Source organism: Salvelinus namaycush, chromosome 21 (assembly GCF_016432855.1).
Source record: "Salvelinus namaycush isolate Seneca chromosome 21, SaNama_1.0, whole genome shotgun sequence".
NCBI lineage: Eukaryota > Metazoa > Chordata > Actinopteri > Salmoniformes > Salmonidae > Salvelinus > Salvelinus namaycush.
This window is the reverse complement of record NC_052327.1, coordinates 30390671-30403978: the sequence shown is the minus strand read 5'-3', so window position 1 is coordinate 30403978 and position 13308 is coordinate 30390671. Positions and strand designations below refer to the sequence as shown.

At 43.1% G+C, this 13308-nt stretch overlaps 1 protein-coding gene across 1 annotated transcript in view; it reads right to left on the bottom strand.

Moving 5' to 3' along the window:
* The window catches only part of LOC120066291 (RNA polymerase II elongation factor ELL2-like), a 41613-nt gene that overhangs the window by 6694 nt on the left and 21611 nt on the right, over positions 1-13308 (bottom strand). The window contains exons 5-8 of the mRNA XM_039017572.1: positions 5024-5268; positions 4350-4474; positions 2844-2961; positions 2020-2476 (exon numbers count right to left, since the gene is read on the bottom strand). Of these exons, the coding sequence (XP_038873500.1) occupies positions 2020-2476; positions 2844-2961; positions 4350-4474; positions 5024-5268 (945 nt within the window). The remainder of the gene's footprint in view (positions 1-2019; positions 2477-2843; positions 2962-4349; positions 4475-5023; positions 5269-13308) is intronic.

Genomic DNA, 13308 nt, shown 5'->3' with positions numbered 1-13308 from the left:
TAGTCAGTTGTACAACTGAATGACTTCAACTGAAATGTGTCTTCCGCTTTTAACCCAACCCCTCTGAATCAGAGAGGTGGTGGAGGGGCTGCCTTAATCGACATCCACGTCTTCGGGGCCGAAGCTACATACACAGCACCCTTTTCCACTGGAAATGTTCTTCAGCTCACTGATTAGTGTCACTCTGTTGAAAACCTACAGCAATTCACCATGAGCCTTCTAGATAAGTCACTTAACCTATTTGGGACAGGTCCCTTTGAAGTTTCATAATACTTTTCCAATTGAGGTAGTAGTTTTACTACTGCAATAAATATGGGTAATAAAAACAGACCTTTTGACTGTGATCTTTGCTATTTTGTACATGCAGAGAGTGTTTGACAATGTTTATGTATATATGGAAAGTGTTTATTCGTATGTATACAAATACTGGGCAGTCTATGCTGTAATCTTGTTGGCTCAAATAAACGGATTAGGTGCTTCTTCTAATGATTAAACTGCTCTGATTTCCATGTGGGCATAGGCCAGAAGTAGTGTAAATCAGGGATTCCGTTAGGAAAATGTGGCGCCGGATATTTGACCGGCAGCGTTTTAATTTACCGGACCCATGTGCTTTGGTATACGTAACCAGATTAGGGCGTCCACCCACGATGCTTAGAATGACAGAAATCACCTTTAGATTATAGTCATTCATATTAACAGAACATGCAAGTCAAGGATGCAATGTTGTGCGATCCTTCTTACCGAAGTCTGATGTGCACTTTGTAGATGTTAGAATAACTGTCCACATTTACTTTTCCTCGGACAACAAGACGAGTAATGAGCAGCAAAATCACTAGTCTATGTCAATCTACTATCCCCCATAGTAGAAACGTTGACCTATTTTATTGGTCAGCTTGTCTAGAAAAAAATGCCTATTCCAAACAAACTCTGGGACAGCTGTGGGACGACAGGTCCCAAATGCATACAACCAGTCGGCCTAGGCTAAATATATATATATTTTTAAAAGCAATGATTATTTTGCAACAGAGCAGAACATTTAGCTATAAATGTTGATGAATTATTATTTCTTCACATTATAAGCACGAACGTTCGCTCCATAATACAATTAGCGGGAAAATACTGTTGTCAAAATGGCACCACACATGCAAGCGGTTTCATGTGACAGAGATTAAAATATCAAATCAAATGAACCAGCAATGCAGTTAAGAAAAATAAGAATTAAGAAAATAATTACTTAATAAATAAATTTAAAAAATAACAATAACGAGGCTATATACAGGGGGTACTGGTACCGAGTCAATGTACAGTTTAGTCTAGGTAATTGAGGTAATATGTACATGTAGGTTGGGGTAGATATTTAGAAAGAGGGGAGATCAAATATGCAACAACTAGCATGGGTTGCTAATATGACTAGGCTACTGGACAATGAAAAAAAGTTTAGATAAAATAATTGCCGCCACAGATAGGGTCTGATTTTGGCTAGGCTACTTTGAAGCAAGGTAGGACATCCCTCATAATATGTTTTAAAATGTTCAGGTTTCAAACAATTAAGTATGTTTTCAAAATGCATACTGCCTCCAGCTCATTGCAAGATGGTTTGTTGTTTGAGATGCTGTACGTGTGTGATGAATAAGATACATAACAAATATACTGTACACAAGTGCCAATTTAATTCCCCTAAATTATGCAAATGTACCTATAGACCGATAAGCATGACCAGTTAAATGTATTTACATTGACTGGTATTTCCATCAATGAATAGGATAAAAAGCATTATTTTGCAATAGGATTTTTTCTTCACCCGGACAATTGACCGGCGGCAATTTTATTTATTGGCTTTTAAAAAGAAATGATCAGCTACTACCGGCTATCGGAAACTCTGCTGTAAATATACCCTTGGATATGATTACCGTATCATTATCAACATGTTTGTTTCTGCTATCATTCTAGTCAACAAGGTCTCAAAATTATATGATTTAGTTGAAAGTTACATTGGGAATGAGAGGGAGCTTTTCTTACCATTGAAATGTTCCTGGTACTGCTTCAGGTCGGGACTGTTCTCTATCCAGTCTTGTTTTAAGTGCTCCCGTTCCTTGTCTTTGTGCTTCTTGGACTTCTTCTTTTTGTGCTGGCCGTTGGCTAGCTGCTGGTCAGTGCAGATGGAGGGCTCAGTTTGTGGGGCCTTGGGGCTTGGTACTGCTGGGACCGGCTCTGTCCTCTCCAGCTTCGGAATACTGGAGGAACCATCCAGTTTGTGCCGTGTGTAGAGACCATTAGGGCTTCCCTGGATGTGATTGTTGGTTCTCTCAAACTCTGTTTTGGTCTGTACACTGGTGTTGCCTGGACCAGATGAGCTACGGGCTCCAATGGGACCAAGGTGTCCATTGGAAAGGGACTGCAGGGGTAAACTGTGGTCTAATAGTCTTTGCTTCTTGGGGGTCTGACAATCAGATAGCTCAGAGGGAAATGGGCGTTTCTATGTGAAGGGGTAGAGAAGAGGTTTTACCTGTAAGACTTTTTGGCGAAGACTAACCATTAAAACATCCTAACTGGCTCCTGAAAACGGCAGTGACTGAACTGCCTCCAGCACTCCCATAAATAAAAAGCAGATGCTGCCACACCAAGAAACGTTCCTCTCATTTCTTCTGTACTCAATCTTATTCTGCAGTAGGCCCATGTCTTGTCAAAAGGCATAACAGTGATCCACTAATCAAACAGAAATAATTTAAGCCTTGAAATTAATCTCTGCATTCTCTTTCATTTCTAATGAATCTCAAGAAAATAAACAGTGAGGAAGGGCAGGATGTAGAAATTATTTTAGAGTTAGGAAGGTGGGTATTTACCACAGAGGGAGTTTTGACCGGGCTTAGTTGTGACGGAGAATCCCCAGGGGTTTTGTGGAATGAATGGTTTGACTGGAAACTCTTCAACTGGCTACTGCTGCTCAGTGGCTGCAGTTTCCTGCAACATTAGAAGGGGAAGACATTTTTACTTTGCTATTCCGTTTATATTAGGGAAGATAATTGAAGCTTTAAACTTGACTTTGGACAGACGTATTAGTTTGTAAATAATGCTTCAAACTCCAACTGCAATTGTATGTCTCCAGTGAAGTGAAAGAGGTGGGGCCATGTTCACAGATGAAAACATAACACAACTAAACAGAAAGAACCATTTGGTTACTGTAACTTCAGGATCAAGATACATAAATTACAAGCAAAGTATGCCTTAGATGTGGCTGTTTATATTAATATTTGCAAAAGAACAAATAGAACCACGCTGTCAGACAGACATTACACTCCAAAATATTTTACAACACACCAGTTTTCTACACTTGACCTCAGAGTGAAACTGACAAGTTTGTCAGCATGTTTCAAAGTGTTAGGCTATCTGTAGATTACATCTGTAACAGACAGGCACTAAGGCGGAGCAGTGTCCAGTCATCTCAGTGAGGAGAACAATGGTGCCAGATGCAGGCTATGTTAGGCTAAACACTCCTCTCTCCACTGGCAATCTGCTTCCTCCAGCTCCTTCCTCACAGAAATCTCACTGGAATCAGAGTTCCATCATACCTCCCACAGCAGCCACATTACCTTTTTAACTAGATGATCAATGGAATCTGCTGGAAGCACCACTGGCTTTCAGGACATTCCAGACATGAGATCCTCTGACAGACTAGGCTACCAGCCTGGTTGGATTCTGATACTAATCACATCCAAATGAAGTTTCTCTCTGAGATAAACTATAGGAAAAGGCTCTTCATTATGATTCAAGAACGGTCATATAGTTGTGAGGCAAGTCAACAGCACCCGTATCCTGTACATTCAAAACGCTCTTTCTAACATCTGAGTCAGTATTGTAAACAGAAGGGCAACAGTTGCACAATAAGCAGGCAGGACGTGGACATCCATCCAAAATGATGTCCACTCTCTCATTCTGAAAAGCTCAGCCAGGCTGCTGTCCTCTACATGAATGCTATTTGGCAACACCATGCAGAGAATTTTTCTCCCCCCCATTAAGACATTTATCTGTGCAGAGAAATAGTCATTTAGAGTCTCTCCTTTCAACATGATCACAGCAGCCTGCCACAGTAATCCAGTGGGCCTACAGTCTTAGTGCCAGCACGTTGTCAAAAAGCATCAGAGCCCCCCCGCTACTGAGGAGAGGTAATCATCCAAGTACTGAAGCTTACAATGTTACATTAAAATAAACTACAGACAAGGGGGGCTCTCCACCACGACCCCAACATCATGTTGATATAGAGGGAAATATTTAAATATTCACTGGTGAGAATGAGAAGGAGAGTATGATGGTAGAGAAGATGGGTGAGTAGAAGTACAAGCCACACCCACCTAGCCAGGAGCCTATGGATGAGCTGCTTCTCTTCCTCTAGGTAACCGGGCCAATCCTTCTGGACATGACTGTAGAACTCATCCTTCAGAGTAAAGCTGTGGTCTTTGGGATTCAGTTTAGCAACCTGCAAATCAATGACAAACACATTTTAACCGTCTGTCTTTAAAGCATTAGTTGCAGTTTTGACCCTGGTTAAAAAAAAGGATCAACTGGCAGGCTGTCAAAGTTCAATAATACATTGTTCACTATTAACAAGTAATTCATAGTAAACACAGCACTTACACCAGCACTGTGTCCAGTTAGAGCCACAAATAGAATGGCTCTGTGACAAAGAGAGCGAGAAAGTGAGAGAGAGAGCAAGAAAGCGCGCGAGAGAGAGCGAGGCTACTTTGCAGTGTCTACATTTGGAACCCCTAGAGGGGTTTAGAATGGCTTATAAATGCACCTGAATCCCAGGGGCACTTTTAAAGTTGATGTGATGTTTTACATGTGTTTCATTTACCTAAATAGATTAGGTTTATTAATTTCAAATGTATGACAATTGGACTACAATATGCAAAAGTTGTGTGTTATTGAGTTTGATCTCCAGTCAGTGAAACCAGCGCCTACCATGCACCTGCAGCCTAGTGCCACAGTACAGTTTTAGTGTCGTGTCGTGTTTTAGAGGTCTCACATCGTCCAGTACTGCTCCCAGGTCAGCCTTGTCCTTAGGACTGGCCCTCTCCCTCTCCAGCCACAGCAGCAGCTCAGGCTTCCTGTAGAACTTCAAGGCCAAGACGTGGATGATACGGTCTCTTAGGGGCCTGAGTGCCACTGGGCTGGGGGCCCCGCTCCTCTTGTTGCTGGGGGAGTGCTTGTTGCTGCTGCTGTCCATGCTTGAGGACAGGCCCTGCTTCCTCTGGATCTTCACACATTTACCTGACAGAGAAAAGTAGATACACAGAGAGGTGCCATTTGATGAGAACAATGTTAGTGACATACAAACAATATTATAGACATAAAAGCTACCTTCTTACACATCTAAGCTACTGTTACCAAGTAAAGAGTAGTGGTTTAGTGCTCTTGTCAGTCAGTGAAAGTTTCAGCAATTACCACAATTATCACTTGGATGATCTAAAGCGCTCATAGAAAGCCAAGCAGTACACTGGAAATGTGACAAGCGGGATGGGAGGATTATGCTTGTTCTAACTGCCTCTGAACAGGATTCAAAATAGACGGACACTTCTCTGAGCCCAGCAACTCAACATCAGGCCAATCCTCAGGCCAGTTATGCAAAAAAGGCCTGGTATAATGTGTGAGACAAGGGCCAGAAGCAAAACCTGATGTGCTTTGTCTTGACAGATGTCTGTCATAAATACAGTATGCAAACACTGCACACAGGAATAGCACCTTGCATCCCTAGCAGGAAATAGCGTCTGAACAAACATGTTTAGCCAGAACTCAAACTGCCTCATGTACACATACAAACTTAAGTGTTGGTGCGCAGCTCCAGGCTTGGAGTTCAGTGAAATAGTTGCCAGTGAAGTTAACCGGCTCCTGTGCAAGCAGAGGAGCATGGAAACTTAAGCACCTCACTGCTCACTCATACACAAAGGCCTTTTCTTCCTGTTGCAGCACTAATTCTCCTGGCTCCAAGCCAGCAGGACGTGGCGGTGCTTATAGATATATCTCCCAACCCTGATCTCATTAAAAAAGTTGAAGCTCTGCTTTGAAGGTTGCTATAGGACGAAAAGCACAGCCTCTTCATGGAAGCAGAGTGGTTCTGGTATAACTGGTATCTACTATATTAAGTAAAGCTGGAACCCAGCTGCACTGTACACTATGTGAACGAGTTGATTCACTCTATGACACATGGACCTAGATGATTTACATACTCTGTAAAATAATGTCTGGCTCCATGCACTCCATTTGACCTAAAAGTCCACAGTTGTTGCACAACTGGAATGTAATAATGTTAAAGCTAGAATCTGCAGTTGCTACATCCATTTTTGGACTTCTAAATTAATAATATGTACCCATTGATTCTTGAAGAATATAACTTATAAATGACTTATGAGCTTAGTTGAACTGTTTTACCCCATCAGAACTCAAAATAAAAACTTGTTTCACTCCAATGTTTGGAAACAATGTACAGCTGAAGTCAGAAGTTTACATACACTTAGATTGGAGTCATTAAAACTCGTTTATCAACCACTCCACAAATTTCTTGTTTACAAACTATAGTTTTGGCAAGTCGGTTAGAACATCTACTTTGTGCATGACACAAGTCATTTTTCCAACAATTGTTTACAGACAGATTACTTCACTTAAAATTCACTGTATCACAATTCCAGTGGGTCAGAAGTTTACATACACTAAGTTGACTGTGCCTTTAAACAGCTTGGAAAATTCCAGAAAATCATGTCATGGCTTTAGAAGCTTCTGATAGGCTAATTGACATAATTTGAGTCAATTGGAGGTGTACCTGTGGATGTATTTCAAGGCCTACCTTCAAACTCAGTGCCTCTTTGCTTGACATCATGGGACAATCAAAAGAAATCAGCCAAGACCTCAGAAAAAAAATTGTAGACCTCCACAAGTCTGCTTCATCCTTGGGAGCAATTTCAAAATGCCTGAAGGTACCACGCTCATCTGTACAAACAATAGTACGCAAGTATAAACACCATGGGACCACGCAGCCGTCATACCGCTCAGGAAGGAGACGCGTTCTGTCTCCTAGAGATGATCGTACCTTGGTGCGAAAAGTGCAAATCAATCTCAGAACAACAGCAAAGGACCTTGTGAAGATGCTGGAGGAAACAGGTACAAAAGTATCTATAGCCACAGTAAAACGAGTCCTATATCGACAATACCTGAAAGTCCGCTCAGTAAGGAAGAAGCCACTGCTCCAAAACCGCCATAAAAAAGCCACACTACGGTTTGCAACTGCACATGGGGACAAAGATCGTACTTTTTGGAGAAATGTCCTCTGGTCTGATGAAACAAAAATAGAACTGTTTGGCCATAATGACCATCATTATGTTTGGAGGAAAAAGGGGAAGGCTTGCAAGCCAAAGAACACCATCCCAACCGTGAAGCACGGGGGTGACAGCAACATGTTGTGGGGGTGCTTTGCTGCAGGAGGGACTGGTGCACTTCACAAAATAGATGGCATCATGAGGGAGGAAAATTACGTGGATATATTGAAGCAACATCTCAAGACATCAGTCAGGAAGTTAAAGCTTTGTCGCAAATGGGTCTTCCAAATGGACAATGACCCCAAGCATACTTCCAAAGTTGTGGCAAAATGGCTTAAGGACAACAAAGTCAAGGTATTGGAGTGGCCATCACAAAGCCCTGACCTCAATCCTGTAGAAAATTTGTGGGCAGAACTGAAAAAGCATGTGCGAGCAAGGAGGCCTACAAACCTGACTCCGTTACACCAGCTCTGTCAGGAGGAATGGGACAAAATTCACCCAACTTATTGTGTGAAGCTTGTGGAAGGCTACCCGAAACGTTTGACCCAAGTTAAACAATTTAAAGGCAATGATACCAAATACTAATTGAGTGTATGTAAACTTCTGACCCACTGGGTATGTGATGAAAGAAATAAAAGCTGAAATAAATCATTCTCTCTACTATAATTCTGACATTTCACATTCTTAAAATAAAGTGGTGATCTTAACTGACCTAAGACAGGGAATTTTTACTAGGATTAAATGTCAGAAATTGTGAAAAACTGAGTTTAAATGTACTTGGCTAAGGTGTATGTAAACTTACCACTTCAACTGTAAATGTAAACACACTGTATAGCCTCAAAGCATGGTTAAAATGATCATTTTGACATCATAGATGGTCAGTCCTTGCATCCATAGCTGTCTGAGAGTGGTTTCATTTCTCAAGGCCAATCACTCAGTATTTTACCAAAACAGAGGTGGGGGAAATGCTTTGTTATTGTTTCAGCTAAGGATTCTAGCTTTAAAACCATATTGGTTAATTAATAAGTCTTCAAAATGTCTATTCTTCAAGGCGCCTATATGACAGTTACATAAAACTTCCTGACATTTTCATAATGTGAGGAATGAGGATATCATCAACATATACTATGCACCCCAGTAAGATTAAAGGGTATAATTTTAATCAACTCTGGGCCTGAGGGTAAATCTCTGCTTTAGCCAAATACAATGCAGTTTCCAGAGCTTGTCGTAACAGCTACTGTGATTCAAGACACATACAATTCACAGTCCAATATCTTCCTGTAGTGTAGTGAAATAGCCTGTGTTGCCACATTTTAAACATGCAGCGACTAGACGCGAACAACAATAAATTCAATATGCTTGTCATGTAGTTGGTTATGGGAAGGTTTGCAAAGCGCCAGTCTGTCTACTGTATAGCTATTACACAAAACCAGCAGAACACTGAACATGCTTGACTAAAACATACTTAACTTATTAGAAATATGATAAGGGTTGGTTCCTTTGTGCTGAAAAATATTTGTGAAAAATGCTCAATTTTTTTTTTAAGCAGTAACTAGATACAGTAGTTGTAAGGTTCTGTATATATTTTCTTAGTCAACCTTGCACTGTCTTTCATTTTTGTTCATTGATTTCACCTGTGTTAGTTACTCACCTGGTCTCATCAGCTCCTTATTTTGTTCAGTTCATTCTGTTTGTGCCTTTGTGAGGTATTGTTCGTTTTGACTCGACAAAGCCTTTTCCTAGCTCGTTTGTGAGAACCAGTTATAGCCATCAGTCTTAGTTTTGATTCACCTGCCTGTTTGCCTACCTGTGTATGACCATTGCCTGCCTGTGACCACTATTCCTGCCTTCTGCGAAGGTGCAATTAACACCTGCCGTGCTCTGCGTGTGAATCTACACCTTTTTCTCCCTGAGTATTCATTAGATTAGTCGCATGTTTGGACACAACCATGTTGATAATATTGAAACCAAAACAGTAGCATTCACCCAAAATGTACGGTTACACCAAAGACTATATAATGGCTCAGCTTGATATTGTATGGGTGTTCCTCATCCCATCTGTCACCAATGTGTAGTGTATCACGACCATGAGTAATGTACGTCAGACTGGCACCAGACCCAGCAGAGAAGTGATGATGATTGAGTGAGCCTATAACAGGCTGAGGAGAAGTCCTCCATGGTTCCAGGTTGGGAGTTTATCCAGGACGGTGGGGTTAAGTCCTACTCTAGCAATAAGTGCCATGGGATCTTCAGTGATCACAGAGTTAGGATCTTGGCTTATCATCTTAACTGAAAGAGCGCACACAGTGTGTGGTATTCCTCACTCCTATAGACCAGAGGGAGGAGCGCTGTAGCATGTTCTACTGCTACCTGGTGTTCTCAGGCCGTCTCCTAACAAGATGACATTATTCTAACGAGACCCAACACTACCTGGTGTTCTCAGGCCGTCTCCTAACAAGATGACATTATTCTAACCAGACCCAACACTACCTGGTGTTCTCAGGCCGTCTCCTAACAAGATGACATTATTCTAACCAGACCCAACACTACCTGGTGTTCTCAGGCCGTCTCCTAACAAGATGACATTATTCTAACCAGACCCAACACTACCTGGTGTTCTCAGGCCGTCTCCTAACAAGATGACATTATTCTAACCAGACCCAACACTACCTGGTGTTCTCAGGCCGTCTCCTAACAAGATGACATTATTCTAACGAGACCCAACACTACCTGGTGTTCTCAGGCCGTCTCCTAACAAGATGACATTATTCTAACGAGACCCAACACTACCTGGTGTTCTCAGGCCGTCTCCTAACAAGATGACATTATTCTAACCAGACCCAACACTACCTGGTGTTCTCAGGCCGTCTCCTAACAAGATGACATTATTCTAACGAGACCCAACACTACCTGGTGTTCTCAGGCCGTCTCCTAACAAGATGACATTATTCTAACCAGACCCAACACTACCTGGTGTTCTCAGGCCGTCTCCTAACAAGATGACATTATTCTAACCAGACCCAACACTACCTGGTGTTCTCAGGCCGTCTCCTAACAAGATGACATTATTCTAACCAGACCCAACACTACCTGGTGTTCTCAGGCCGTCTCCTAACAAGATGACATTATTCTAACCAGACCCAACACTAACAGGACTAACCAGACCCAACACTAACTGGACTAACCAAACCCAACACTAACTGGACTAACCAGACCCAACACTACCTGGACTAACCAGACCCAACACTAACTGGACTAACCAGACCCAACACTAACTGGACTAACCAGATCCAACACTAACTGGACTAACCAAACCCAACACTAACTGGACTAACCAGACCCAACACTACCTGGACTAACCAGACTCAACACTAACTGGACTAACCAGACCCAACACTACCTGGACTAACCAGACCCAACACTACCTGGACTAACCAGACCCAACACTACCTGAACTAACCAGACCCAACACTACCTGGACTAACCAGACCCAACACTACCTGGACTAACCAGACCCAACACTACCTGGACTAACCAGACCCAACACTACCTGGACTAACCAGACCCAACACTACCTGGACTAACCAGACCCAACACTACCTGAACTAACCAGACCCAACACTACCTGAACTAACCAGACCCAACACTACCTGAACTAACCAGACCCAACACTACCTGGACTAACCAGACCCAACACTACCTGAACTAACCAGACCCAACACTACCTGGACTAACCAGATCCAACACTACCTGGACTAACCAGACCCAACACTACCTGGACTAACCAGACCCAACACTACCTGAACTAACCAGACCCAACACTACCTGGACTAACCAGACCCAACACTACCTGGACTAACCAGACCCAACACTACCTGGACTAACCAGACCCAACACTACTTGGACTAACCAGACCCAACACTACCTGGACTAACCAGACCCAACACTACCTGGACTAACCAGACCCAACACTACCTGGACTAACCAGACCCAACACTACCTGGACTAACCAGACCCAACACTACCTGGACTAACCAGACCCAACACTACCTGGACTAACCAGACCCAACACTACCTGGACTAACCAGACCCAGCACTACCTGGACTAACCAGACCCAACACTACCTGGACTAACCAGACCCAACACTACCTGGACTAACCAGACCCAACACTACCTGGACTAACCAGACCCAACACTACCTGGACTAACCAGACCCAACACTAACTGGACTAACCAGACCCAACACTAACTGAACTAACCAGACCCAACACTAACTGGACTAACCAGGCCCAACACTACCTGGACTAACCAGACCCAACACTACCTGGACTAACCAGACCCAACACTACCTGGACTAACCAGACCCAACACTACCTGGACTAACCAGACCCAACACTACCTGGACTAACCAGACCCAACACTACCTGAACTAACCAGACCCAACCCTACCTGAACTAACCAGACCCAACACTACCTGAACTAACCAGACCCAACACTACCTGGACTAACCAGATCCAACACTACCTGGACTAACCAGACCCAACACTACCTGGACTAACCAGACCCAACACTACCTGAACTAACCAGACCCAACACTACCTGGACTAACCAGACCCAACACTACCTGGACTAACCAGACCCAACACTACCTGAACTAACCAGACCCAACACTACCTGGACTAACCAGATCCAACACTACCTGGACTAACCAGACCCATCACTACCTGGACTAACCAGACCCAACACTACCTGAACTAACCAGACCCAACACTACCTGGACTAACCAGACCCAACACTACCTGGACTAACCAGACCCAACACTACCTGGACTAACCAGACCCAACACTACCTGGACTAACCAGACCCAACACTAACTGGACTAACCAGACCCAACACTAACTGAACTAACCAGACCCAACACAAACTGGACTAACCAGACCCAACACTACCTGGACTAACCAGACCCAACACTACCTGGACTAACCAGACCCAACACTACCTGGACTAACCAGACCCAACACTACCTGGACTAACCAGACCCAACACTACCTGGACTAACCAGACCCAACACTACCTGGACTAACCAGACCCAACACTACCTGGACTAACCAGACCCAACACTACCTGGACTAACCAGACCCAACACTACCTGGACTAACCAGACCCAACACTAACTGAACTAACCAGGCCTAACCCTTCTTAACCTCAATACTAGCAGACAGGTGGTGGGAGATTCACTATACTTCTATCACCACTGAATATATTAAACTAAAACACATTCCCTCTATAAGACAGTTTTGTACAGTTACAGTAATGGTCAGAGATGACCTTAAAATGCCTTTTACAGAATTTCTTCAATCTTTTCACTGGGAAAGTATTTGAGCCATACATTAAAACTAAATGATAGCCATTTTCCTGCAAACCATCATTTGTATGTAGAAACATGAGGAGATAGCCATAGAATTACTGTACCACAAAAATACTGCTGGCTGCCACAGGAAGTTTGTGTACACAGTAGCGCATATGACATATAGTTTATGACCCTTTAATTTCAGTTCCCTTTGAATGGGTGCCTTACTGTCCTGTCCATGCTGTGGGAAAGTGAGTCCAGTTGTGTGCCTTAAACCTTATGAAACCAATGTCAATGTTCCCAGGCTGAGGTTGCAAGTGGACGTCCTCCTTTTCACTTGACTAACATCTACCTTTAACAGGATTGTGCAACAGCCCTCAAGAAGCCTATTTCAACAGCATGGCATGTCATGTGTTCTGCCACCTCTGGTCTCTTGGCACTCCCACCCCTACGGGAAGGCAGCTCAGCCCAGTCCAGTCCAAGTTCTTCTCTGTCTTGGCACCCCAATGGTAGAGCCAGCTTCCCCTGAAGCCAGGACAGCAGAGTCCCTGGTCCCACAGCAATCTTAAGATGAATGCACTAACTGTAAGTCACTCTGGATAAGAGCGTCTGCTAATTGACTACAAGTTCAAATGTAAAAATGTGCTGCT